Source organism: Cyanistes caeruleus, chromosome 3 (assembly GCF_971803275.1).
Source record: "Cyanistes caeruleus chromosome 3, bCyaCae1.hap1.1, whole genome shotgun sequence".
In the NCBI taxonomy this organism is placed as follows: Eukaryota; Metazoa; Chordata; class Aves; order Passeriformes; family Paridae; genus Cyanistes; species Cyanistes caeruleus.
The window spans coordinates 38,831,604-38,858,346 of NC_141703.1; the positions used below are offsets into that span (position 1 = coordinate 38,831,604).

Here is a 26,743-nt window from a genome sequence, read left to right on the forward strand (position 1 = left end):
CTGCTCATTAAAAAAATACCCAAGAAATGGAACACCTTCAGAAACAAGTCAGATGCAGTTTGGGTAAGTTAAGGACATGGTGCAGAATCCTTGATGGGACTAAAGTAATTCATGTGCTCCACAGTGCTCAGTCCCCTCTAGAGGGAGTCCACTAACTGCTCTAAGGAATGGAGAACACTCTCCAAGACACTGCACAATCCTTCAACCTCATTCTGCCTTTGCTTCTTTCCTTTCCCCTTAGAACAAGCTGTATGATTTTGGGGAAAGGGTATCATTATCAGGTTTGGTTTCTTCCAGAATTTACTTACCAGTAAGCATTTTTGCATTAGCTCGTCCTTGCTTGGCTTCAAACAGGCAGCTCTGCTATCATTAAAGCAAGTAGATCTAACAGTATGTATGTATTGAAACCATGACACATTCAGTAAGAACCACTCTCAGCCACCACTTGGAGAAAGTTCTAAGGTTTGACTTCTGAAGGATTCATAAGTATACCCCATTATGGCAAGAGAAAGCGATCTACCCTGTACTGAAAAGTTTTCTTAGCTTCACCATTTAAAACCTGAAAAATCATACCTTAATCTAGCTTTACAGATGTGTGTTCTTTTCATGTGACCAGACTCTGCTGCCATCTCTGCCCATGGTGGAAGAATACCTGTGACAGCTCACAAAAATAAGCTAACTTTTTTTTCAGAGCAGGAGCATATTTGTTTCCCTAACACAGCACAGAAAGAGATGGATGACTATGTCTGATTACTCAATACTATGCTTCATTTACTTATCTGTTACCTCAGTTAAAATAGTCATATGTCTTTTCTATTATACACAGACACCTAGTACTAAAAAAAGTACTTGCAAAAGAACAAAACATTAGAAGACTGTTCAAAAATTTGATTTCTTTATTTTCTTTTTAGCTCATTAGAGCATTTTACAGGGAAGAGGAAAAAACAAAACCACAAATCAGAGCAGGGAATACAACAGCAGTTTCATCATCACTGCTTCAATTAACAATTCCTATCCTTATTCTTAGTATGAAGTAATCCATTTCTTCTCTGTAGCAGTACTAGACTACTTAACTTCCTATGCTGGCCAGTAAAAACTGCTGTCAAGGCACCTCCTCATTTTCCCTGATTCATCTTTTTTTAAGTAACAGTGGCCTTTGAGTGTCTGTTCTTCTCCTTATGCCATTCACTATGGAGGATGTAACTTGTGGAAGGAAATCAAAAGGTGCTTTACTTTCCCCTATAGATGCATAAGGCAAGCAATGACCCAGCCCTGCATATGCTATGCATTACAAAGCTGTTATGCTTGCCCTAAGTGTCTCTCTTTTTCTTTTTTTTTTCAAAACCATATGGTACTAATTATCTTTGTGGGTACAAATAAAAATAAAGACTTCTTGAAACCACATATGATTTATTCCTGGCCACTGTAAAATCAGTAATAGAATACACTGTCAAACCACTGGCATGGAATGTGAATAATGTCTACCCTGCACTATGACTTCCCTCACATACAAACGTATATGCAACTACAGTACAAAACATAGGAAAAGTTATGCTGAAGTCAGGATTCCCTGTATACAATCATTGCTAACACCAACTACACTTCACAAATTCAGTTAATTCTAACAGAAGGTCACAAGGCACTGACAGGGATGGGCCAGAAGACAAGAAAAGCTAGACATCCTAGAGGAAAGAAGCATACTGTTCAAAAAAGCCAAAGAAGTCAATTAGCATTTTGACATGGGCTACTGCAATGGCTGACTAATTAAAAGTACTGCCTAGGTTTACAATTCAAAAAAAAAAACAGGGGAGTGGGGGAATTAAAGCACCCAAAAAAACATACTTAAAGCAAAGTGTTGACTCTTCCACCGATTACTTTCCACCTTTACAGTCTGAAAGTGTTTTCAGAATTAAGACTCTAAACTATTACGGTTCCTCATCAAGGTAGCAAATTACTCACAAATCTACAATATTTTAAAGCTCTGTAGCTGAATATTCATATTATGCCAAAGTGCTTAGATTGCTTCAAATGGGCACATGGGAAATTTGTGATGCTCAATTTGTGGTTAGTTACTAATGCAGCAACATTTTGCATTAATGAAACTCCTGATGTGCATTAATTACTGTACTGGCTTGTAACACATTTTTGTGCCTATTAATTTGCTAATACTTGGAATAAAAATAATCATGTATGACTTGTGCGAATAGGGAAATGTAGCCACAGCTCATTTGAATTTAGAAAAAACAGACAGTATTAAGAAACCATGCAGCTTCTCACCAGTTATTCTTGTGCATGAGAAGATACCATTAACGAAATGCATCAGCACATCTGAGTTCCTAGAAATTAACTTACCTTGGAGTCCCTAGAAATCGCTGTGATCTCAGTTGTTCAACCACATACAAAGACACTGCTGTTGCCAGTAGCTGTCTTCTTTCAAGATCTGTCAACTTGTGTCCTAGTTTTCAGAAAGAAGTTTTAAAAAAAAAAAAATTAGATACCACAGACCAACACAGGCACAAAAAGTAACAACTACCAGTAAAGAAGACACTGCTCAGTCATTACACATGAAAGCTACATTTTATTCCCTCTAAATTAAGATGAGGCGTAGGATAGCAGACGCTCTGAGTTTCAGAGTTTAAATTGCATGTTTTCATACAAATCAGCCCAACTGCTAACACTGGTATATCTGTTAAAAACAATTTGACAACTGAAAGAAAAGAAACTGAATGATGCTCCAGCATCTTGTTTTTGTTACTGAAATGTCACTGGTTGACATATTGTGCCTCATGCTGGTAAGGAATCCATCTGTACATTAGAACTTACTCAAAATATAGAACACACTTAGTACTTTATCAGAAGCAAAGGCTACAGATCCTTCAAACAAAAGGGACACCTCAACAGTATAAACCCAGAAAAAAAATAAATGGGGATAATGCTACTTGTCAGCCCTGGGTCATTTAGTGTTATTTCTGTAATCATTAGTTCACAACTAATGGAGTCAAAGTCATGTTTGACACTTCAGAAGCAGAAAGTGGCTCAAATCAGTCTATAATATGAAGGCAGGCAACCTAATAAACATTTGGCAAAAAGATACAACCGAGGTGATAGGAAGCAGGTTTTCTCCTAGTCTGGTCTTGTTCCAGGAAGTGAAGGCTAAATAGAGATTCAGTTGTTCATTCAACAGGCTAAAAGAGCACAGTGACAGAACTCTGCCCTCCCCATCTTTAGGTCACTAATCACACAACACAGATTTGGTATGAAAAGATGGCAAATAGGTGGCCACGAATGATGCGAGATTCCAGAGAAGGGCCTCCAAGATGAGTAGAGAAATGGAGCAGTTCTCCTATGAGGAACAGCTAAGAGAGCCAGGATTGTTCAGCCTGGAAAAGAGAAGGCTTCAGGATGACCTAACTGCACCTGTCCAGTACCTGAAAGGTGCCTGCCAAAAAATGGAGAGAGAATATCTACAAGAGCATGAAGTTAAAGGACAAGGGGAAATACATTCAAACTAAAAGAGTTTAGATTAGACATTAGGAAGAAATCCTTTACTGCAAGGGTGATGAGGCACTGGAACAGGTTGTCAGAGCATGGAGGCCCCATCCCTGGAAGTCCTAAGGCCAAGATGGAGGGAACTCTGAGCATTCTGGTCCAGTGGAAGGTATCCATGCCCGTGGCAGGGGGGTGGAACCAGGTGATTTTTAAGGTCCCCTGAAACCCAAGCCACTCTATGATTCTGTGAGAGAGAACAAAAAGACAAAGTACTTGGTCCACAAGGCAGGAAGTTAAAATTGACATAAAACAGGACAAGAACTGCAAAGCTGAATTGTGATGAAGAAAAGAGGCAAACTTTATCCTTGAGAAAGAGATTTTACACAAGTGAAAGCAAAAGTGTTTCACAAGGAAGAGAGGAGGATTACACAAAGTTAACAAAAGATAAAGGTTGAGAGCTGAAAGACTTTGCTGAACTCAGTTATAACACAGCTCTCAAAAAGTGCTTTAGGTGCACATATCATTGCAAATGCCATCATCCAGAACAAGTACAGATTTCACATGAAAGAATGGGAGAAGAGCTTCAGAAGGCTCTGTCTCCCAGGGGAACTCTGCCCAGGGGGACATTTGGTTCCATGGCTGCAGCAGACAAACACAGATCCCTTCTATATCTCTACTCTCCCATCACCTCAGTGCTATGCAATGTAAATTCACATTCGCCAATACTGGTTACTAGCCAATGACAACTTCTATCAACAGAATAAAATAAGATTAATGAGATCCTGAAGAAAATCCAGAATGGAGACTGCTGTAAAGGACTGAAGCAGACTCTACAGCCACAATTTCAAAACAGGATGTCTTCAGCACAGAACCCATCATCCCACTGGGCATATTACACAGGTTTAGGTAAGGAGGCTAGTTAAGAGTCTGCCTCAGAAATGCAATCATGTCACAGTGACGGGAATACATTCATTAAAGTTCAGCTAACAGTACAAAGAAGTTGTCACAGGCCAAAAAATGTAAATTTAAAAATAACAAAACTCAGAAAATCTGCATCAATCCCTTTTTAATTTAGTCCACGTTAGCATATTCTGGTTGAATATTACTGCAAGTTCCTGTGCTCCGTGTTTATTTTTTTTATCTGCCTTGAAATGGAAACTGTCTTCACTTCTATAAACATATGCAGAAGTACAAATGCTGAAGGGTTGCGAACCTGGCCTCGGAAACAAACTCAATCTTTCCTTTGCTAGTTGCTAGAAAAACTGATTGTGAGGCAAAATTCAAAAATCACTGAACTTTTGTACTATTTGTACATATAGACAGACATACATATGTATATATGTAATCCTTATGCAATTATAGATTGCAATAACATCAATTATTTGGATCTGACATGTGCCAATATTCCCATTGTTTACACAGAGTGAAGAAAAGCTGAGATCACCTTTTCAAAACACTGAATCTATAACTGATGATCTGTTTACATGCCTCATCTAAAGGCACTTCAGCCTTAAAGGCCCTAAAGCCTTTGCCTTCCAGTCCCTCTGCCCAACACTCATGACAAGACCTTGTGACCAAAACTGTATGTTCCCACCTGCTCCAACACACACCGTTAGAATCAACTCAAATGCAGGAACACAGTAAAACTAGAAAGATCCAATTTCAAAGGTTTTATTGCTTGATCTGCATCTTGGATGAAATAACTGCCTTTGTGCTTGCTGTGCCACAAAAAACTATTTTCTTCCTGTATCTTCAATAAAAATCAAACTCCAAATAACAATGAAAGGTCTAAGTTGAAGCAGGTTAACAACTGATCAAGTGTCACAATCGCTTCATTACTGCCAACATGAAAAAAAAATATTTATGTCACTATTTACACCAGTTGTACTACAGACATGGAAACAGAAAACCAGTTATGACTGTAGTATCCAAGTAAGATTTTTGGGAGGTAACAGAAACTGTTACAGGAAAGTACCAAAATTAGGTTTTGGTGTCTGGCGATAAACATACAACTCTACCGCAGAATGTCCTTAGTGTAATTTTGGAGGCATACCTCAGAAGTTTGATTAAAGGCTGCTTCCTATGGATGGCAATTTACCTTTATTATACAGGACAGACTGCTGTCAACACTGCCTTAGTTCTCTGAACTCCAATCCCATTTCTCTTGCTGTCTGCTTTTGCTGCTATGCTCAGCTGAATTCCAAGCAGTTCAGAAGTCGAACTTACAATTACATTTCTCTACTTGGAAATACACAAATGTTCCAGACAGTCATACCTTTGTTTCCTGACAAGTATTATTTCCCTTCAGAAACTGCTCCTCAGGATTTCTGTGGGGTATCTTGAGGAATCAGTTAATAATCGCCATCAATGAAGCTATAACAACATAGCCCTTCAGGTTCATCATACAGATCAATTTGAAGAATAACAAAGCTACCTCTGGAACAGTTGTCCAAGTGCTTCCTTTAAAGGGAGTGACATGATTAAGTAACAAAGGTCCCCCAACTTCCAATATAGGAAGTTACACCACTGCTCTCATCATTGCAGACTCCTGCCTGACACAGAAATTTCATCTCCACAATAAAACATGCAACTGGTGGCTTCCAAATCCCTCTGCTTAACCTGGGATATGCTTTCTGCATTGTCACTGAATTAGCAAACGAAGTACATAAGGCAAATGCAAAATAGGAAGAATGATTATAAAATTAAGTCACAACTAAAGGAACGGAAGCAGCGCTGTTCATATTATTTAAAACTACTCTGCACACATCTATTACTACTAAATTGCAGAACCCTGGTAGGAAGGAAGACAAGAAAAAAAGTACTTCTCTCTCATTTCCCTGATGTTATGATTGCTTAAATCAATATTATCCCAGTATCCCCCAAGCTGAGTCAAAAAGGTTCATGCAATTACTTTACATAACCAACTTCAAATTAAATTACATAAAAGGTCATTTTTCCCATAATAGTCTCATTTGCATTTTGTCCTAGAAACGTGTTTCCTACTATCAATTACAGTGAAAAAAACAAAACAAAACAAACAAGCCTTGGTTATGTGCCCCAGTCGGTTACTTAATACTAGAAGAGTGACTGTTTTCTGATTGGGAAGAATAAAAATTGAAAGCATAATGGGCAAGATAAAAAGTACAATGCATAATTCACATCTACACCGATGTTATACCATTCCTAGGTTCTGTTTTAACTCAAGTTTTTCCTGCTGGATTTTGAAGTTAACCATTACAGATGGCACATATACCAAGTAGGCTGAGACAGAAAGAGTCTAACATTAAATTAAATAGTTTAACTTCTTGTGAAGTGTAGCACAGCTTTGTTCCATCCATACAGTCATGGTAAAAGGAAAACATTGCATAAGCAATCTCAAACCATTCAGACTGGTGAAGAAGTCTGTCTCAGAGAACTCATGGCCACTTCTAAGATGGATGCTATAGTATACAAAAAGGAAGCCTCTACTGTTTTGTATTATAAAGGAAACAGAGACAGACCAAGAAGTGGGTTTTTGGCCTCATCTACCAGAAACAAGAAAGTAAACTATTAAATTAACTTTTATAATCCAGTAGCTTTATAAAGTTAAAACTAGTATTAGACTCCAATGTAGAGAAAATTTATGAAATTAGTAGCAAGCACCTTCCAACAGTGACAGACAGGGGAAGTTGCATTCCTCCCTCTGACTAATAGCAAAAGCCTTCAGACTTAAACTTAAAAGTCGTATCTGCAGTCCCAATTCACGTTAAAAAGCACATTCACTTAGAATCATGGAATGACTGAGGTTGAAGGGACCTTGAAAGGTCCTTAGTTTATTCAGTGTGTCCCCTCTCCCCACCAAGGAATCTCAGCATCACATTCAGAACATGCTGCTTAGATGTTTGTGCAGTGACACCTTTAAAATCTCCAATTTATGACCCCTGACTCTTGCTGTGCTGCTGTGGAACTCACTGAAGAGCCTGGCTGGCTTCATATTCTTGTGAACCCCCAACGAGGCCCTAAAAGGCTGTCCTTAGGTCCAACCCCAAGCTTTCTTGCTTCCAGGCAAAACAAGATTAGTTCTCCCAGCTTCTCCCTACAGGTCAGATGTTCCAACCCCAGCACCACCCTTGTGGCTCTTCACTAGATTTACTCACATTAATTTCCATCTTTCTTACATGCATGAGGGGGTTAAAACTGGACACAGTATTCCAGAGATGGCTTAGTAAGTGTAAAGCAGAATAATCATTTCATCCAACCCACATAATTATGATAAACACAACATATCTAGAAGTCTTCATCTCATAGACAGTCTCTGGAGCCAATATGCAATTTCAGAAGAGATATACTTTCTCTTGATTCCTTTATGTATTAGAAATATAAAGGATTGTCCATCAGAATCTCTGTTCTTCCTCTCCATTCAAATGATGTAAACATTCTAGAAGAGGGAAAGTAAATGATTAAATGATTCCTTTCCTTTTTTTTTTCTCATGTATTTTGGGATGACTCTGGGATAATCTCTCAGATTACGCCCCATCTTTCATTGGCACAAGATGTATCTCCCAAAGAGAGCGACTGATTTAGGACATCCTTTAATTACCAGGAAGAGTGCAATATCAAGAAAAATAAAATCTCAATATTTAAAAAGAAAACTAGGAAAACAAACTGTGAAACAGACTGAACCACAATGACTAGTCCCATGAACAGGGTACTAACCTAAAGTTAGTACTTTGTCTTTTGTCCAAGACTCCTCTTGGATCCTAGTGAAAATAGATTTTTCTGTGCCTGTAAAATAGGGATAATGCACAGTAAATTTCCTTCTCATCAGACTAGAAAGTACAGAGACTTCCCAGGTTGTTTGGAAGCTGCAGAAGAACAATGCATCTGACTCCTGCATGCTTTACAGACACTTTTATTCCATAAGCAAAGTGCGTGGAGGCCACTCTAAAACGGGTGTATTTCTGCCACCTGACCTAATCAGTGTTCCTGCACCCACCCTCAGATCCACACGCCTCCCAAAACATTCATGGGTGCTCAGAGTAACAACCCACTCCAGCTCACCTACTGCCAGCCAGCATTCCAGCCAGCCATCCCACATCACATGGACAAAAAAGGGCACAACAGCAGCTCCTTCTCAAACTAATGAAATTCTGCACAAGGTTACTTTCAGCACAGATATTATTTTAAAATAACTTGCACTAAAAAAACTTCTTCTGGTAGTGAATGTTTACTTAAAGATGGGAAGAAAGAATTTAACTATGAAAATTACTAAACATGCCCATTCTACATGTAATTTGGAGAGAACATCACATAGGTTAATGGAAAAGTAGCCAAGATATATCTAATAATTAATTTTTTCTTAACTTAAAGGTTTGCTAATAAAGAATTATAATGGAACTCATAAAAATGAGATTGTAAAACAAAGCATCTCTTTTTTTACTTTTAAGACTCAATATTTATACTTGAAGCAAAATGCACATACTAAATGGGCCAGTACTTCATGCAGTCACAGAGAACACAGCTGTGATTCATTACTTATCATCAGTGTAGATCACTACAATTGTAGTGGCAATTGTGCAGGTTACAAAAGAAAAACAAATGGATTGCGCTTGAGCATTAATATTACACACATCTCTATTGAAATGTTTCTATTTCTTAAGTTTTCCAAATTTCCAAAAACACTTCTGGTATGGATTCCTATTGTTAACAGCACATATTTTTACATATTTCCAGATCTATGTTTGCTATACATTGCTCTAATTTTTGAGATTGCCACAGCTCTTTTTTTACAGCTATTCATCTTCTATAAACAATAGTTAGATATATGAAGCCAGTTAATTTTCAAATCCTCCTAGCAACGTTTACCCTGGGTATTTATATTTAAAAAGTTAAAGTGATTAAAGAAATTACATATAAGTTAATTTTTGTCTTTGCTTCTCTTGCTGAGCTTCTACCTGTCATCTACCTACCATCCTTGCTTGCCTTCAACAGTTCCCATTTGAGTCCTTGGATCTGTAGAAATATTTTGCAATGGGTGCTTAAAAAAACTATCCTCAAATTCAAGTCACCAATTTTTTTTTTAAGCATGAAGGATTTGATCCAGTGTAAACTACAACATTAAAAGGGCTCAGTCTCCATGAGTAACTATTCTTGATCCGAAGTACAATGCCACAATATGTTTCTTCATTTATAATTAAGAAGGCTAATGTGTGCTTGTGTTTGATACATGGAAGGAGATGAGCAAGACTTTTCATACAGCAGGAACAAAGTCTAGGAATTTGACGTGTGCCAGTCATTAGTTTCTATTATGAAGCGTCCCAATGTCTGTTCTGGTGTCTTCTGGTGTCCACAGCAAAAGCATATCTCTAAGAATTGGTTAACACAATACTGCTGTTTGGTTTATGTTTTTATTACTCCCAGTTATGTGCCAGGTGCAGCTGCCTTCTCACTATATGGTATTGGGAGTTTAACATCTTTCCTCCTTTCCTTTTTCCTCCACTCCCTTCTCCCCATTCCCAGCCTGCCACTCACTTTGCACATCTACTAAAGTTCACCAGATTCTTTCACAAGCTAAGTCAACCCAGGAACTGACAGAAAAAACTAGCCTAACAAAAGAAGCAACAGTAAAAATATTGCAGCTTTCACGGTGGCTTAGAGATCTGGATCTACTCAGGAAAACTACTGAATAATCCCAGAGATTCTGTATTTAAGTGTCAGGGAAGGAAGAGACAACAACCGCAGCAGCACCAAGCCTTCAAGAGCAGACGATCAGAGTACCCTGGAATCTCTGCTGGATGAAAGCCAGCTCAGTTACCCAAAGATTAGCTAAGTATCCCCTAGCAAAAACAACAAAGAAACTTTTCAGCTTGAAGCATCACAAGCCCACTGCCACTCAAGGTGGCTAACACCTGTTCCTGTGGGCTCAGTCAGGAGCCAGGAACAAGCAGGATGCATTAATCCCACATGTAGAACTGCATCATACACAGAGTTGTCAATTACATCATGATATCAAGTAGTTCTGGTGCAAAGAATAGTCATCCACACACTCACACACTGAGTCCTGAGGTAAGAAAAATCTGTTCTGCTCCTTAATGAGACTAGAATTTGGCAAGGTGCCAGCCATGTCCAGTGACTGCCAATCTGGCAGTGCTGCCTCCAAAGTGGGATGAGGATTCTGCCACATTGGATTAATGATGAATGGGGGGAAAGGAATCTCCACAGGATTCATAAAGGACCCAAGAATGATGAACTATAAATACTGCCTTTTTTTTTAATAAGAAAGATGTTCTGCCTGATGAATGCCAGCTGAGGTGAGAGACCTGTATGGAAGAACAGAGTCTCTGACCACACAGGTTAAGAAAGCATCTACAGCAGATTGGCTAAGAGAGAAGACAACCTTTTAAAACCTGATCCTTGTGAAGGGAAGCCAATCTCTTTTCTTACATTTTTCTAGCAACTGGTGGTAAACATTTTTGAAATTGAGTAGTTTGAGATGTTGTAAAGAAATAATTGCATTTGTGTTTATGTTAACCTAGTGTATGAGTTAAAAAATTCTAAATTATGCCCATTACTATGTGTAATGAGTATTAAGACCAGGGTACTGAAATACTCCGATAAAATGTCAGATCCTCCAGACAAAGCTACAGTGAAAGCAAAGGGTGCCAAAAGGCAATTTTAAAGGTGCTAAAACTATTTAATGAAGAAGCAACAGTGCTGAGTAAAAAGAAATCTTATCTGACAATAGTCAACAGTAGTACTGTCTCTAGTGAGCATGATAGCATTGCAGACTTTCACTGATGTTTATTTTACATATTTTGTATCACGTAGAAATGGTTTTTCTTGACTTTAGATTTCATAAATACTATTTTATCACTAGAAGTATGTATTTTTCCTTCTTGAAAATAAAAAATGTTAAGTATTTTAACTTAATGCATTATTTTGTGTGTATGCACAGATATACTTGAAGAGAAAGTAAAGACTGGGGAGCATATCAGTCTAAAAATATAAAGGAGCAATAATCAAAACTACACCATCCAAGTAAAGAAGCATTTCCAAATGGAACAAACCTTTAAAACCATCAGGATAGACTTCAGGAAGGAATTTAGTGCTGATGTCTCCTTGAACAAAGCGTGGATGGACGATCACTTCTCGCAGTAAAGAAATATTGTGAGCCACACCTGAAAACAAAAAACCAAATCAATACAAAATCAGGTAATATTAATCTCAAATTACAGTAGGAAAGGACTTATAAAAATATGAACTCCCATCTTTCTGGACTAAATACTCATTCACAACCTAGATACCATAGTACTAATGTAATCAATGCAGATTTACCAGTTTTGTTTCACTCCTGCCTCAAAACCCTTTTAAACATTCAGCTTAATTATCAAGTAAACAATCTAAATTTTCCCTTCATCAAACCTAATTCAAACAACTAGTTGACTTAAGGACAGCAAACAAACAAGAGACTACTGGTTCAGTTCTAGAAAATGTAGGCAAGACCAGAGCCATCTCCTTGAAATGACAAATTAGTCATGACAGTAAATAGTAGCTCAATTCCACTGACCCCTGAATGGAAGACATGCACCATGTCACAACCCAATAACAGTAATGAAATACAGTAAAGACTTTTACCACTTAACATATAATTTTAAAACATTTTTATAATTTGTAATGCATAATAGACTCCTGTGTAAATTCAAAAACAAAGAAATGTATTGCTTCCTCCACATGTACTTTTATCCAAACCTGCCGGGTCAATTCTTTTATTGAATACCCTGGTTCCCCTTTAGTACCACTCTGTGACTCTGTTAGGCATATAGCCTAACAAAAATTATTTACTTAATTTTAAAATTACTTATCACAGAACCTTTAGAGACATCTTTATCCCTTAATTTCTTAGAATATCGTGCAACTTTCTGCATTTCTTAATCTCTTTCTCATTCCACTTCTCAGCCCATCTCCTCTATCCCCTAAGTGGTTTTATTTTAATAACTTCTGTGTAACTAAGTTAGTGACTTAATGCTAAACTGCACTTTGCCAGAAGTACTTGCAGTTTAGCACTGAATATGATGGTCACTAGAAGTCATTTCATTGAAATATTAAATACAAGAAAATCCTTATAGGAGGTGGGAGGAGAAAGGTGGTGCAAAAAAAAAATGCAGTTCAGAGGCATTACAGGTGTTGGTTTATTCCAGGTATGGATAAATGAGAACCTCCTTTAGGAAAGATGTTATCCAACCTTACCTGTGCACATGCTCACCCCTCTGGAAACACATAGTAATCACATTCTTTCATCACTGTCAGAGGAAAAGGTAACTCCAAATCACATTGCATTTGCCATATCACATGAACTTTGGCTTTAGCTGCACACCATTGAGTATAAAATGCTGAACACATCACAAAACAGTTTATGGCAAAAATTTGTGCATCTGTATCTCTTGCAAAGCATAAAATTCTGTACTCCACATATGTTTACTCACAAGTTATTAAGATTGTGATGATATGATCACAATTAGAGACAACACAACTCAATTATTTGCACTTTTTCTCTAATAGCTCTAGTTTAAAACAATATTGAAAAATAATTAATTGCAAACTCATGTATTTCAGCTGTAAATTAGGTTATTTAGTTTTTTTCCTTTGTTGAGATCTCACCAAAGTAAAGACACTAGCATTACAGAGCATGCAAATTGCTGAGGCTACAGGAGACTCTTTTACACTCCTTTTTCTTTTGTGTTTTTCCAGTTTAGAAGCAGGAACAACATCCTTGTTATTTTATATGCAGACCACTTCAAACACTTCCAAAGTTTTCCTCCCCTATTAGTCCCACACTAGCTGGTGTGAATTTTCAAGCTCTCTGTGTGGCCGTCACTGAAACCACTTTAAACACATCGAGTCAGACTCAGCCTCATTGAATCATGAAGTCACAGCTTTAAAGACTCATTCATGAACCATTAAATAGCAAATGACACAAGCACTTCAATGCTGACATGACAGAAATTTGTCCATTTGATTAAAAGAAGATCCTTGCTGCCTGTGACCTAAATAACCATTCACAGACCCTGATTTCAAACACTGAAGGAAAGTCACACTGCATCTCCACTAAACAAAAGAATTAAAGATCTTACCCTAAATGGCCATAACTGGGAAATAAATAATGTCTGTCTTTGGCTGCTACAAATTCCCCCCAAAACCTCCAATCTGAATATCAAGTTGAAACGTCCCAGAGACTTCATCTATTACAGCATCAAGACAAGGAAGAGTTCTTCAGTGCTGCCCAACTTTGAACCCAGGATTTAAACATGCTACAATATGTAGGTGTAACCAAATGTAACCAAATCATCTCACATTTTTCTTTCCTAAACTGTTATAAGATCCTTGGTGAGGTGATGGCTGATGACACAGCTTGGTGTGTCAACTGACTGCCCCGAAAGACCTAAAATCAAAAAAATATTATGAGTATTCTTAATTATTTCTACCTCATGTGCATCTGAAAAATATGAGGCTACTGCACTGTTTTAAGCTCCAAAATTCCTTTATTAAGCTCAACAGAGCAGACAAGCCTAGGTGTTTGGAAAGCAATATAAAATGCATTTTACATACATGAATTAAAAATGTGATAAACAAGTTTCCCTTAAAAGTATCATGAAAGGCTATCTTTATCAGTCCCTGTGATCATTATGTGAGCAATGACTGCATGGTTGATCTTCTCAAGACTGAGTTGATACTTTTAGTGATGTACCAAATCATATGGCTTTAAAAAAAAAATTGCCAGTGTAATCGTTCAGAAGTCTAGAAGTTTTAGATTTGCAATTTAGTGTGACCTCTGTCAAAGTTCATAAGGTCTCCATCTGTGTGTGAATAACTACTAGGCTACAGAAATATGGACCCCTAGAGCAGCTTGCTCCTGACTACCTGCTGCTTCCAAAACACTGGCTAGACATTAGCCTCACACTCTCACAGGATCAAACAGAGGCTAACAGGCAGTGCTTATTTCATGCAAAGTTAGACACTAAACTGAAGTATATTGTATTTATGTTGCAGTGGTTTTCAGAGATTTTTTCTTTTTCTTGACCAGATTTTGAGACTGCCAGGAAGAAAATCACATTTGTTAGCCTGACAAGCCATGACATTTTCAACAAACAAGCAAAATCCTAAACTACATCAATTTATTTCTCCTCCAGAAAACAAAATTTCACTTCAGCATCACGATTTTTACATCGTTAAGGCTGATGCAGAACTGCAGTTACAGTTATACTCTTCTCCTAGTCAAAATATAATCAAATATAATAATCACTGTTCTTTGTACCTCTATTTTTTCATTTTACATGGCCATGGTTTTCATGCAATATTACATCAGTGGAAGCTCAATTTAAGATATGCTTCTTGGGTTTCAATTTTTACACACTATTTTCCAGAACATATTTGTAAAAGAAAGCAGACTAGCATTTGCACTATGGACAGCTAATGAAATTTTTAAAAACTACATATTCAAATGCTTTATATAGAACATATACTGCTGAGGTTCCATTAATTTTCCAGTTAAATTGTCATTACTGCCTGATGAATACAGGAACACACTAAATAATCACACTGTTCACCACAGCTTATTAGCAACCCTCTGTTTGAAGAAGCCCTTGTTAAAAAAAATTAAATTATCAGAAGAAGAAATTGCTCCCGAAACTGCCTGTCTCTGTCTTGCCTCCTTCCCTTCTTCATTCTCTGCTTTAAAAACTCTGCTAAGGATGCCAGACTTTTCATTAACATCCATACTATAGTCTAACTCCTAACCCGTCCTCACAAGAAAACCCAAAGGCAACAACAAAACACATTTTATAAAAAACAATTTTATAACAGGTTTATGAAGAGGCTATCACACCACATTTTTATTCACTAAAAATCAGAACTTGGAATGCCAAGGCATAAAATCATAGGCAATGTTTTCACTATAAATATTTACTGACACTAAACATATTCAGTGTTGATTAGCCTTTTTACAGTATTAAGCTTCTGTCATCTTGATGCCTGCAAACACAAATCTGCATTTATCCATGTAAACTTAATTGGAGTCCTACATGCCCCTCTGTAGATAAGCAGTTGAATAGACTTAACTTGCTGATAATTTCAAATGGCACTAAAAGAACTTTATCTGCACACTTAGTGACTGCAAAACCAACATGTGAAGTACAGGACTAGTGTTTTCTCTTTTTAACAAGCCAGCAAAGCTAAACTATCACACAACAATTTAAATGCCGAATAAGAATAAACATGATGAAGCTTAGGAGGTATCTCAGTTATTTCTCTAAGCAAAATATAAAAAATATTAACTAAACTCTGCACTGAGAATTATGAAACACTGATTATGCTACTCTTCATTTAAAACAAGAACATTATCAGATTTGCACAGACAATGAAAACACCACTTCCAACACATGAACTTCTCAAGTCTGTGATTACTACCCAGCAAGCCTCCATGTTTGTAATTCTAAAAGTTTTCATAATATTCCCTAACACCCTCAGCATTCAACTGTTTAACTGTCTTTCAAAGCTTGTGTTTTCCTACAACTCACTTCAGAAATGGCTATCTGCATACAAAATCCCAACCCAAAAGCAAGAAAAAAGGGAGTTTTTAGCTTTTAATTTTAATACACAAGCATCCACGTAAAATTCTCACATGGGATCAGTGCACCACTGACCCTCAGAAGTGAACATGCATTCCAGTTAAAAAAACTAGTCTTTCAGATACGAAAGCCTGGAGCTCACTAACTCACACACCAGGATAAAGGAGGAAAGAAAAGGAGGTAAAAGGAGATAACATATGGTAATATCGTACTGTAAAACCGTAAGTCCAAACTCAAAATTTTGTACATTTTGTAACTGCATATGGTTCTGAACTTCTTAGTAAGAGTAAGAGGACCATTTTCTATGGTGTCAGCAAACACATATGAATGCTTGAATCAGCAGAGTAATCAGAAGCAGAAGATAAGCAGGTTTTGTCAAGAAAAGTGAAAGAAAATAGATGAACATTCTACCATCATCCTCTCCTCAGATATCCTTATACTCTAAAGATGGGGAATACAACACTAGGACAACTTCATATCTAGGGAAATAACAGCACTTGTTTTTTCAATGCCTTATCAACTGGAGACATTATATTTCTTGTTTTTCACTCCCACAATTCTTTCTCCTTAATAAAAGAGAGAGAAAAAAAACATACAAACAAAAAACTTATCTGGCAACAAAAAGTACCTTACTTTAATTTCCCCTTCTGCAGCAATAACACTGCCTTCCTCTTTTACATGATCAGCCTGTACCTTCAACTGCCCTTCCCTCTTTTTTCTCCACAGGACACTGGTAATCTGTAACCCTTCCTAAACTACACCCCACAACATTTCACTGAGAAATTGGCATTCCCACTCCCTCCCTTGTGACTGGCTTAAGGAAAGGAGAGAACAGGAGCAGTATCTGAGCTGCAAGCTGATGCTACTAAGCATTCTGAAATGGTCCTTTCTAGTAATTTTGAACTTTGTTTCCTTCCCTTCTCCATTTTTGGTTTCCACATCAATATACTTGGGAATCTGTAAGGAGTGAGAACACAAATACTCTCGCAGAACTACCTGTCTGTTATCTCCACTATGCAAAAGTTGTATGATCTGTTGAAGCATTTTTTAAAAGCACAACCAAAAAAACAAAAACTCATTTCATTTAAGGACAGACACTATACACTGCTTTTGCAGGGAAGCAAGCTTCTTACACACAAAGGCTGTTTTGCTCACAATACCACTGAGTGCATTTCCAGGGGATCAGGATACAGGAGAGTCTAAAACTTATATGTATACTGCCATTGAGACATATCTTTTAAGTTAAAACTAAACTACTCAGTCATTTATGATATTTAGATCTAAATTAAGGTTTACTGTGAAAAGTTTTGTGCTTGAAATTAATTTATTTGAAATATATGATACAATACTAAAATTGAAGTTGGATGTTTTTCCTTGTGCTCTAGGATGATCCTGCTTGAGCAGAGGTTGGACCACACGATTCACTGTGATCACTTCCAACCTTACTTATTCTGTGACTCTTGGAAAGCCAAGGCCTTCTCACAACACTAAGTACAGCTCTCCTTTTTCCTCCTAATTAGCGTGTTTATAGTTGCGAAAGCTCAAGACAACAGTTTCTGCCGTCACTATTCTGACAGCTCTTCACTCAGAGATTTAACCTCTACATATCTCTTCCCCTCAAACTTTCACCACAGTTACTTAACACTTTTCTGCTTTCTGTATGCTCCTTCACCTCATGCTGGAAAAGTCCCCCAGTCCCAGCTGGTGGCCTCCTTATTTCCTCCTCATTTCTACTCCTTCTTGCTCTATCTGCTGCATACTCTTTTCCTCATAGGCTTCTTTTTCCACTCTTCTTCCTCCCAAATGGTCTAATACAATTGCTCTCTTGACAGAGAAAGCAGGATCTAAACAGAGAATGGTTGACTTTATACAAAGACTTAAACTTCATGTTATTGATTTACTTGGGAATGCTCAGGGAAGATAAGAAGCAAACAGAGGTCAAAAGAAAGATTATAGGAATCTGCACTCAAGGATATGAGCTATCTGACCAATTAGACCTCTAGTAAATTGATAATGTATTCTATTTCATGCATAAATATAACCATTTCTTTTATTTACATATATAAAAATAACTTTCATACATAAACCTTCCAGAACTTCATCCTAGGATTTATATGTCTTCAAATGAACAGATTATCCAGCACCAGAAATGACAAAAACATATAAACTTAAGAAAAACTGGGAAGGAAAGCACACCACACCAGGTTTACACACACAGGGGATACACTGAAAGACATTCTTTTAATACCCTATTTCTGTTGTTCAAATTACCCACACCCCACCCCCCCAAAAAACTAAACAAAACAAAAAGTTTTGGAAAAAAGTACCATAGGAGAGAGATGAACTACTAATAACTGTGCATGCTCAAAGGAAATAAATCATGCATCATCCCAATGAGCAACAGTGTCTCTGCTTGAGTGGAATCTTGAACTTTTCACTATTCACAAGTTCTCCAGTAACCACTGCACAAAAAAAGAAGTATCTCTTCTTGAGACAAATCTGGGTTGGACCCTTAACTTTAATCAACCCTGAACGATACTGCAAGACTCAGATAAAAATGTTACCTAATTAGACCCTTTGTCACTCCAGAGTCTCAGCTGAGATTTTGAATTCAGATCAGTTCTCAGTGGAGGAGTCAGTTCCTGTCAGAATAATTTAGACTGTAAAGAACCTCAAGAGATCATTTAATCTAATCCACAACTCAAAGAAACTCTATCCTAGACTTTCATCTGCTCCCATTAACAGCAATGGAGATGTTACACAGGAAGAAAGATGGAGATCACATTCCCATGATCACACTGACTTTATCTTGACTCAATTTGGAGTTAGTCACACTGTAAGCATCTACCAATGAACAGACTGTAGCATTTCCTTTTTCACTTTTTGGCTGTTGTCATCAGCCAAACAGCATTTTCAGAGCACATCATTGTTGCAAACACTCCAATTTGCTTTATTCAACATTTTCAACGAAGATACTGCTATTACAGGCACTATATGATGCAGCCTTGGTTGTTTAATTAATTATTTTAATTTCCTTCATGATCTCGTCAGGCAGATTTAACTGGAAAGGACAGCTAAACCATGAATTGAAGGCCAGGTAGTACCCAGTCCAAGAAAACAAGTCAGTAAAGACTTGTCTGGGGACTTGTTCCCTGTCAATGGAATGGAGCTAAAAAGGAATGGGGTAACTTGTGAATATCCCAAAGACACAGCAGTAGAAATTGAATGTTTTCTCACACAGCCAATAGACTGCAGCAACAAGGAGCAGCAGCGTAAGTCCTTGCCCTTCACACTGCCAACAAGCCTCAAACCCAGTCTAGATGAGTAACCTCCTGAAGGGTCACTGTGCTACTTCAGTCCTGGATTCTCTGTCGGGACCACCATGAATGACATTCTATGGTGGCATTTGCTCCAAGAAGACATTTGTCTTCTAGGAACTGGATAAAAACCACTGATTTAACACAGGTCAACAAGCAACCAGCAAAACAGTAGTGACTAAAATTCCTTACCAACTTTTGTCTGCTTTGAACTAGTGACACAGAAGTGATGGGCCAGACTCCATCCTCCATTAGCAGTCCCTAAGCTACATACTAGATGGTCCTTGACCTGTTACCCAGTCACCCTACACCCCACGCCCATCCTATGTGAGTGAACAAGCATCTTTGTTTACAGAAATTGCAAACCTTGGGATTTTAAATCTAAAACTCTAACAGTGCACATCATTACTACAACTGACACTGACTTCAGCTGGTATTGCTTATCTAAAATGCTCTTTAACGCTTCTGAGTTACTGCATGGTTTACAGGGATAAATACCATGTCTCTAAAACACCATGCAAACATAAATGCTGCTTCCCAGGAAATCAGAGGAAGAAGGGGGTTGTGTTGAGAAACAGGGATCTGGAGCATACTATTCAGGATGACTGGTAATCTCTAGATAGTTAAGTACAAGCTCACTACCCAAACATAAAACCAAATAACTTCAAAATAGGTAAAAAATTATCCTGTATCTTTTACTACTAACAAAAACTCAAGTTGGAAAAGACTTCATGTGTGGCACTTTACAAAAAATCAAGGTAGTTTAATATTTTGTTACATAGAACCCCAACACTGTGAAGCAAAAATATGCACCATCATTTGGTGGGGGGAGGAACAAAAAAGGAATTCTGCACATGTCAATGCAGTTTACAACATTACAGCTTGGACAGTTTCTACTAACTACCCTATCAAGAGTCATTCACACTAGGCAAGAGAAGAGATACTTCAATATCCACAAATGTTCCATTTTAAATAAACACTGAGAAGAAATTACCAGCTGTGTATAACAACACAAAAATCCCAGTGGTTTTCAAATGGAAACTAGAAATGTGTTCTGAAAAATTCATCATTCATTTTGAAACCTGCAGTACATTAAAATTTGTGGTTTGCAGTATTTAGAAAAAAAATCCCCCTATAGTTCATGAATTACCTCTTTAAATGTTTTTAATAGACTAAAAGCTTTCTCAGATAGCAATACTACAGATATTAGATGTGATGTATGTATACATACTAATAAAAAGACTGTAAAAACCTCAAGAATACAAATTATTACTTTTCAGGTGTAAGGTTTCATATCCTTCACAAGTATTTATAATCTGTGGAACTGTTATGAGCTACATCTGTGTAAAACACCTAAGCACAAATGATCAGTCTCCATCCCAAAATATAGCAATACAAGACAATGCTCCATACACATTTGCCATATTCTCATTAAATAAAATACTTTTAGCATCATTTGCTATCAATACAACAGAGTGTGAATCCAGAGCCTGTCTCCATTAAAAACAACACCAACAAATCCACCTCACATCAATCTAACTACAGCAGTATAAATTTCTTTCTCAAATTTACTCAGCTGTTTTACAGCAGGAGTTTACATCAACACATTGTACTGCAGTAGTCTTACAGCTCAAGTTGCACCAATATAAATCTATGTTAGAGTTAGCAGCTCATTTACAATGGCTAATCCTACCATGTATCTAGCTACACTGTGGTAGAGGGATGTTCCTTTTTTCCCCTAGACAGATAAATCTTTCAAGTTTGACAGGGCAACTGTACCATTTAGCAGCTCAGCATTAAAGCCAAACCAAATTTTAAAGAAACTTCACAAAAATTTTTACCTCTCTCATCCTGAGTTGTCCTTCCTATTTTTCATAAGGTACAGAGGAAGACCTAAAGATTTCTGCCACACAAAACATGACTTCCCTCACCAAAACTTAAAAAGAGTGAAAGTGGTCAGGGCTGATTTTACCCCTGCTGCCTGGAAAGCCTGGAAGAATGGCTGCATCTCCTATGCAATCAGTGAGCAAGAGCTGAAACACATGCTGATCAACAGCCTACATCTGTATCTGCCCAAACATAAACAATAACCTTAAAAATAAGAGAAATATATATATATATATATACACACAATCAACTACTGCATTGTGATAATATTTAATTGCAATCAATGTATTAAACTCCTAAAAAATGGCAATTACTTTAAATTTCTTATTGTGCAATGGCCTTTTTTCCCCCCTCTACAACATAACAAATCAATTACATGCTACCATTCGGTGAGAACTATCGGTTTTAAGAAATTTCTTTAAATATTTATCTTACAACATTCAAGCGGAAAATGGAGAAAAAGAAATCTCTTTAGAGTTGATGTATCTTCTCAGCTTAATTAACACAAGCTTTTCCTGTTTCAATTTGCACTTAAGAAGTGGGAACTTTGCTCAATTTGCTAATTACTACATTTTCAAGCTGTTTTCTTGAAATAGATGACAGCCTATCACACTAGGAATCCAAATTCCTCTAGTTACCTCGAATTACGTAGTTGTCCAAAGCCTCTTCCATTCTTTTTAGTGCTTCAGCTCTATTAGAGCCATAGGTAATCAGCTAAAAAAAAAAAAAGTATTTACATTTCCTAGAAATTAGACGTTTGTCTCTAGAATTTGAATTGCATTTAAAAATTAAATAGTTTTGCAGAACTTCTGCAGTCATAAAACCATTTCTTGACTATTACTGTATTTGTGCTAGAAAGGCTCCCTGAAACATCTATAAAAAGCTAAGATCTCTTAACCCATTCAATGAAAGAAGGCAAATCACTTTTCCTTCATAAAACTTAAAAGCATCTAAACAAGCTCTCAGAAATCCAGACAAGAGGTTCAATATCCAAGCTGACTCACCAGATTCCTAATGCCTAACATACTCCTAAGATACCATTTTCTTGAGGACTGAACTCTATAATGTAATTTTTTAATTTTACCACTATATTCCTGATGATTAAAAACTAACAGACACTATCAAGCATTTCTTTCAATGCTTCTTTTTGGAAGCCAGAATTATTGACATTTACATCCAGGCTAGACCATATTAAAAAAATAGATTGGCAGTATCTAAATCAGACAATAAAGGCTAGTGTTTAAATTAGAATCTTCTTATTAATTAGAAACTGCAAGACAAATAATTACAGTGTCAAAAGGTAAAAATTTTATTTAGAAGTGACACTAGATTTCCTCTACTCGACATCCTCCTTCACTTCTTTTGTATTCCCTTGAGCCTGGCATCTTTAAAATATTGATTTACGAATCCTTTACTATTCTCACATTTAGAAGATCTATGTATAAAATCAGCACTTCATACCTTTAGAACACTGAGAAATAATAATCAACTCACTTTTGAGATCATGGGATCATAATAAATGCTAATGTCACTTCCTTGTTGTATACCGCTGTCAACACGTACCTTAAAAAATAAGAAGTAAAAATAATTATATATTACTGGAAAAAACAAATTTCAACATGAAGATCAAACGTATTCATCAGCCTTAAACCATAACTCCCACAAAGCTTATCACATGCATTTTTCCCTCTGGAAAGACTAGAATAATTGTTTGTTTTCAGAGAATCTGGGAGGAGGGAAAGAGAGACATTTTCTTCACCAGTAAAAACACTTGCAAATTAGTCTTTCCTTTAGGAAAAACTTGACTGTAATCTTGAGTTCATAGTCAAAATTCTCTTTTGTTCTCTAGAATGCACCATAAACACAGTAAATATGATCTAAGAATTTCAGCTGTGTTACACTCGCTTCAACTCTAAACACATTCAATTCTAATTTAATCCCTGTAATAAAAGACAGTTGTAATTATTTTTCTGGCTGACACCTGGCATGAGGGATGACCCTTATAATCACACCCTTTCTGCATCTATATGTAATCACATCCCTCATGTTCTGCTACAACCCTTCCAATGGCTTCAGTAGGAACAGAAGTAGGGAGGATTCAGCAGGAACTTTGGAGCTCTGCTTATCAGCTCCATAGGAATACTGAGCCTATGGTTTTCATGTCTGTAACACTCTCCTTCTCTGTCTCACCCTCTCAACTGTTAAGCATTTTTTTTTCTGTTGTTGCTCTCCCTCCGAGGCTTTAATGTTTACACAGCTTTTTCCATGGCTTTGCTTTGTAAGGACACAGCCCCAATTAAAGCTCTGATTCTGCAATATTCATGGAAAAAAATAACACGAGTTCAAAAATTTCTTTTGAAGAGCCTGATTGCTGTTAACCAGCCAACAAGTTAGTTTGTATATTGCTGATTCTTGTTTTCATCTCTCAGTTTGATTTCGTCACTGTAACAATGAGGTTAGCCATGTAAAACTTTTTAAATGAGCAATTTCTGGGGAATAAATATTTATTAAATTGCTGGTTTTGAGCGCTGGAATCCGAAATATTTTTTTTAAAACTAATCAAAATAACTCAAGTGATAAATGCATTCTGGGGATCATAAGGATGGAGGGCTCTAATCAAAGCTGTTGAAACAGCAGGGCTCTGATATACTGCATTGTAAAGGGGGTGGGAAAGAGGGTCCTGGAATCTCACTTAAATCTTCACCTGTGGGAAAGAACCTTTGTAATAAACAGCAGTTCATCTGTCTGCAGCAAGGCAGAAAAAGGTCAATGCAACGGCTGTTAGGCCTTTAATATTTTAATTTAGGCAATTATCAAGGGACCACATGTAGAACCTCTTGTCTAGAGAATCCACATGAGGGCATGATGATGACTTTATTATCCAAATGACATAAAAAGATACCCTAGTAGGTGTATTCACTTTCTTCAGTAAGAAACAGTGTCTAACTTAATTTTAGGACATGATATTTATTTTAAGAAATTCTCTTATTCACATATTTATATTCATATATTTATATTTACATATTATTGTTTCTGTACTTATTCACATGTAAAGGCAGTACTGCTTCTGTACCACTTTAATAGCATCTTAACTGAATGTGTTTTATCTGTGCTTAACTGGGCTCCCCACTACTCAGATCAGGTACATTAACATTAGCTACTGATGAGAATGTAGTTCAGACATGTCATGATTACAGAAAAAACATGCAGTGTATTTCTCAGCTTCCTTTCTTCCAGCTGCTAAACCATCCTTTCTCACAGAACGGCTGCCTATGTGTAAATTCAATGCACATGTTCTCACAATTAAATCAGAAAGAATTAATTTAGCTACTCAATACCAGATAAATCCCCCGCCCATGATATTTTTTTGTAATACTCAATAAATACATACATAAGACAAGGTATGACATACATACCCCACAGATACTTGAATTCTACTGTGACTTTTGTCTCTGAAGTAGCACCAATAAAGTGACTGCACACAAGCATTCAGGGGTGCTTTACATATGCATAGGTAAGTATTGACACATGTGTGTCATCTTTTGACAAAGAAAAAACATATGAAAGGTGCATAATTCGGACCCACATAAGCACGTTAGTCAGGACCTAAAGTTAACTAAGACTTCTGAGGCTGCCAACTATATGTTCTGCCTGGCTCTGTTTCTGTTCACATACAACATGTACATGACCACTACATAATTCACATTTTTTCCTAACTGCAGTATCTTGAAAAGGCTATAGTGAATATAAAGGACTTGAACTACTGCATAACTTCCTTTAAAAAAAAAATCTGAAGTCCTCTCTGGAAGTTAATTTTCACAAAATAAACTCAAGATGACTGAAAAAATGACAGCAAAAAGAAATACATTTATACTATCTTCAATTCTCCCTGTGGTGCTTACATTTTCAGAGCCTGGTAACAGTAGGTGATTTTATAAACTATATGGTGTGACGGAACTTAATGAATATTGGATGAACAAGAAACCCTAATTCAACAGATACTCACTACAACGTGCTGAACTTGATAAATAATAGCAATATTTATTAGAACTGCAGCATTTACCTCTGTTTAATATATTCCCTTTCTTTTACCCAGTATTTAAGATATTTAGGAAAAGCTAGGGTCAGAGGTCCTGCTGTAGCCTAGAGCTCATTCATACTACAGCCCTGACACTTTATTGCTGTTGTACTATCCTCGTGTGTTATTGCATTAGGATAACAGCAAAATGAATGAAAAATGTTTAAGGTGGGAGGAGGGGTGAAGCACAATCTGTGTCTCAGTCCTGCAATGAACTCTTAATGCATCAAATTCCACTTACGAACACAAACAGATTCTAGTATTGCTCAATTCTTTGCTATATCTGAGTCTAAGAATTTTCTTTTCCTGGTAAGAGTCATTAAAATACCAGACTGGTGCTCATACTGACAGAAAGCAATGCTGGAGCTCTCCAGATATGGCAGAGTATGTTGTGTAAGAGCCACCAAACATCAAAGCTCACTATCACACATCAGGGGCTGGTTTGTAGCCACCTGTCTTAAGCGTCATTATCAAAGGTGAAAAAAGTTTGGTACTTATGAGCACCATGTTAAAAGGAAATTACAAACTACCTGACACAAAAATAGCCATCGTATTTCCTCCCTGTGGCTAAGCAAAAGCTCTCACACAGCCATGCTCACCAGCTCCACCAGCATGAGCAGCTGACACACAGGCATGGTAGGCAAAAAGAGCTAACTTGAGACACAGAAGAAATGAACTGCAAATGCATTTGGTAATACACATAAGCTGAACTTGCTGTGACACACTACAAATCTCTGCTAATTTTTCTCAAGCTGAATTGTTGACAATTCTAAAACCTAAAATGCAGAAAACAAACACCATGGCACAATGGGCCTGTAACGCTGTACCTTTTTAGCCGTATTAATTTTGTTCTTAGCAGCATGACATTCTCAGGAGAGAAATCAGTTTCATGGTAGAAGAAATGCATGTATTAAGACACCAAATCATGAGTGTCTACATAAAAATACTTTTTCTATTTTTTAATATGACAGTGGAAGTAAACAGGAAGAGAAAGCCTAGAGACTCCATATGAGTTCCTCAAACCATTGCTCTGAAGCCTCCAGTGTAATTAAAATCTCTTTCTTTGGTACCACGATGGACTAGGTGAAGCAATCAGGCATCTCCCACCCTTCATTTTCAATTCACCTCTCCCCCTAAGCACAACTCCCAGCCCACCCTGTCTACCTGACAAGTGACAGCCCAATCTGATTAAATGCTTGCTAGGGAGGGGACTCATGGGCCTCCATGACAGGCCAAAAGTGATCACCATGGAGATACATAATTACAGCTGTCAACGCGTCTACTGTCCTGCTGGCATCAATTTGATTGCTCCCAGCAATAATGATAGACAAAGCTTAGTGTGCACTCTCCTACACCCAATCACTTTATCT

At 37.2% G+C, this 26,743-nt stretch overlaps 1 protein-coding gene across 9 annotated transcripts in view; it reads right to left on the reverse strand.

Annotated features, from left to right (window-relative positions):
- Positions 1-26,743, reverse strand: part of PCCA (propionyl-CoA carboxylase subunit alpha) — a 300,758-nt gene that overhangs the window by 128,019 nt on the left and 145,996 nt on the right. For all 9 annotated transcript variants that reach the window (XM_086880805.1, XM_086880804.1, XM_086880807.1 and 6 more), the window contains 4 exons: positions 22,790-22,858; positions 21,934-22,009; positions 11,535-11,645; positions 2,353-2,455 (listed from right to left, as the gene is read on the reverse strand). In XM_086880805.1, the coding sequence (XP_086736931.1) occupies positions 2,353-2,455; positions 11,535-11,645; positions 21,934-22,009; positions 22,790-22,858 (359 nt within the window). The remainder of the gene's footprint in view (positions 1-2,352; positions 2,456-11,534; positions 11,646-21,933; positions 22,010-22,789; positions 22,859-26,743) is intronic.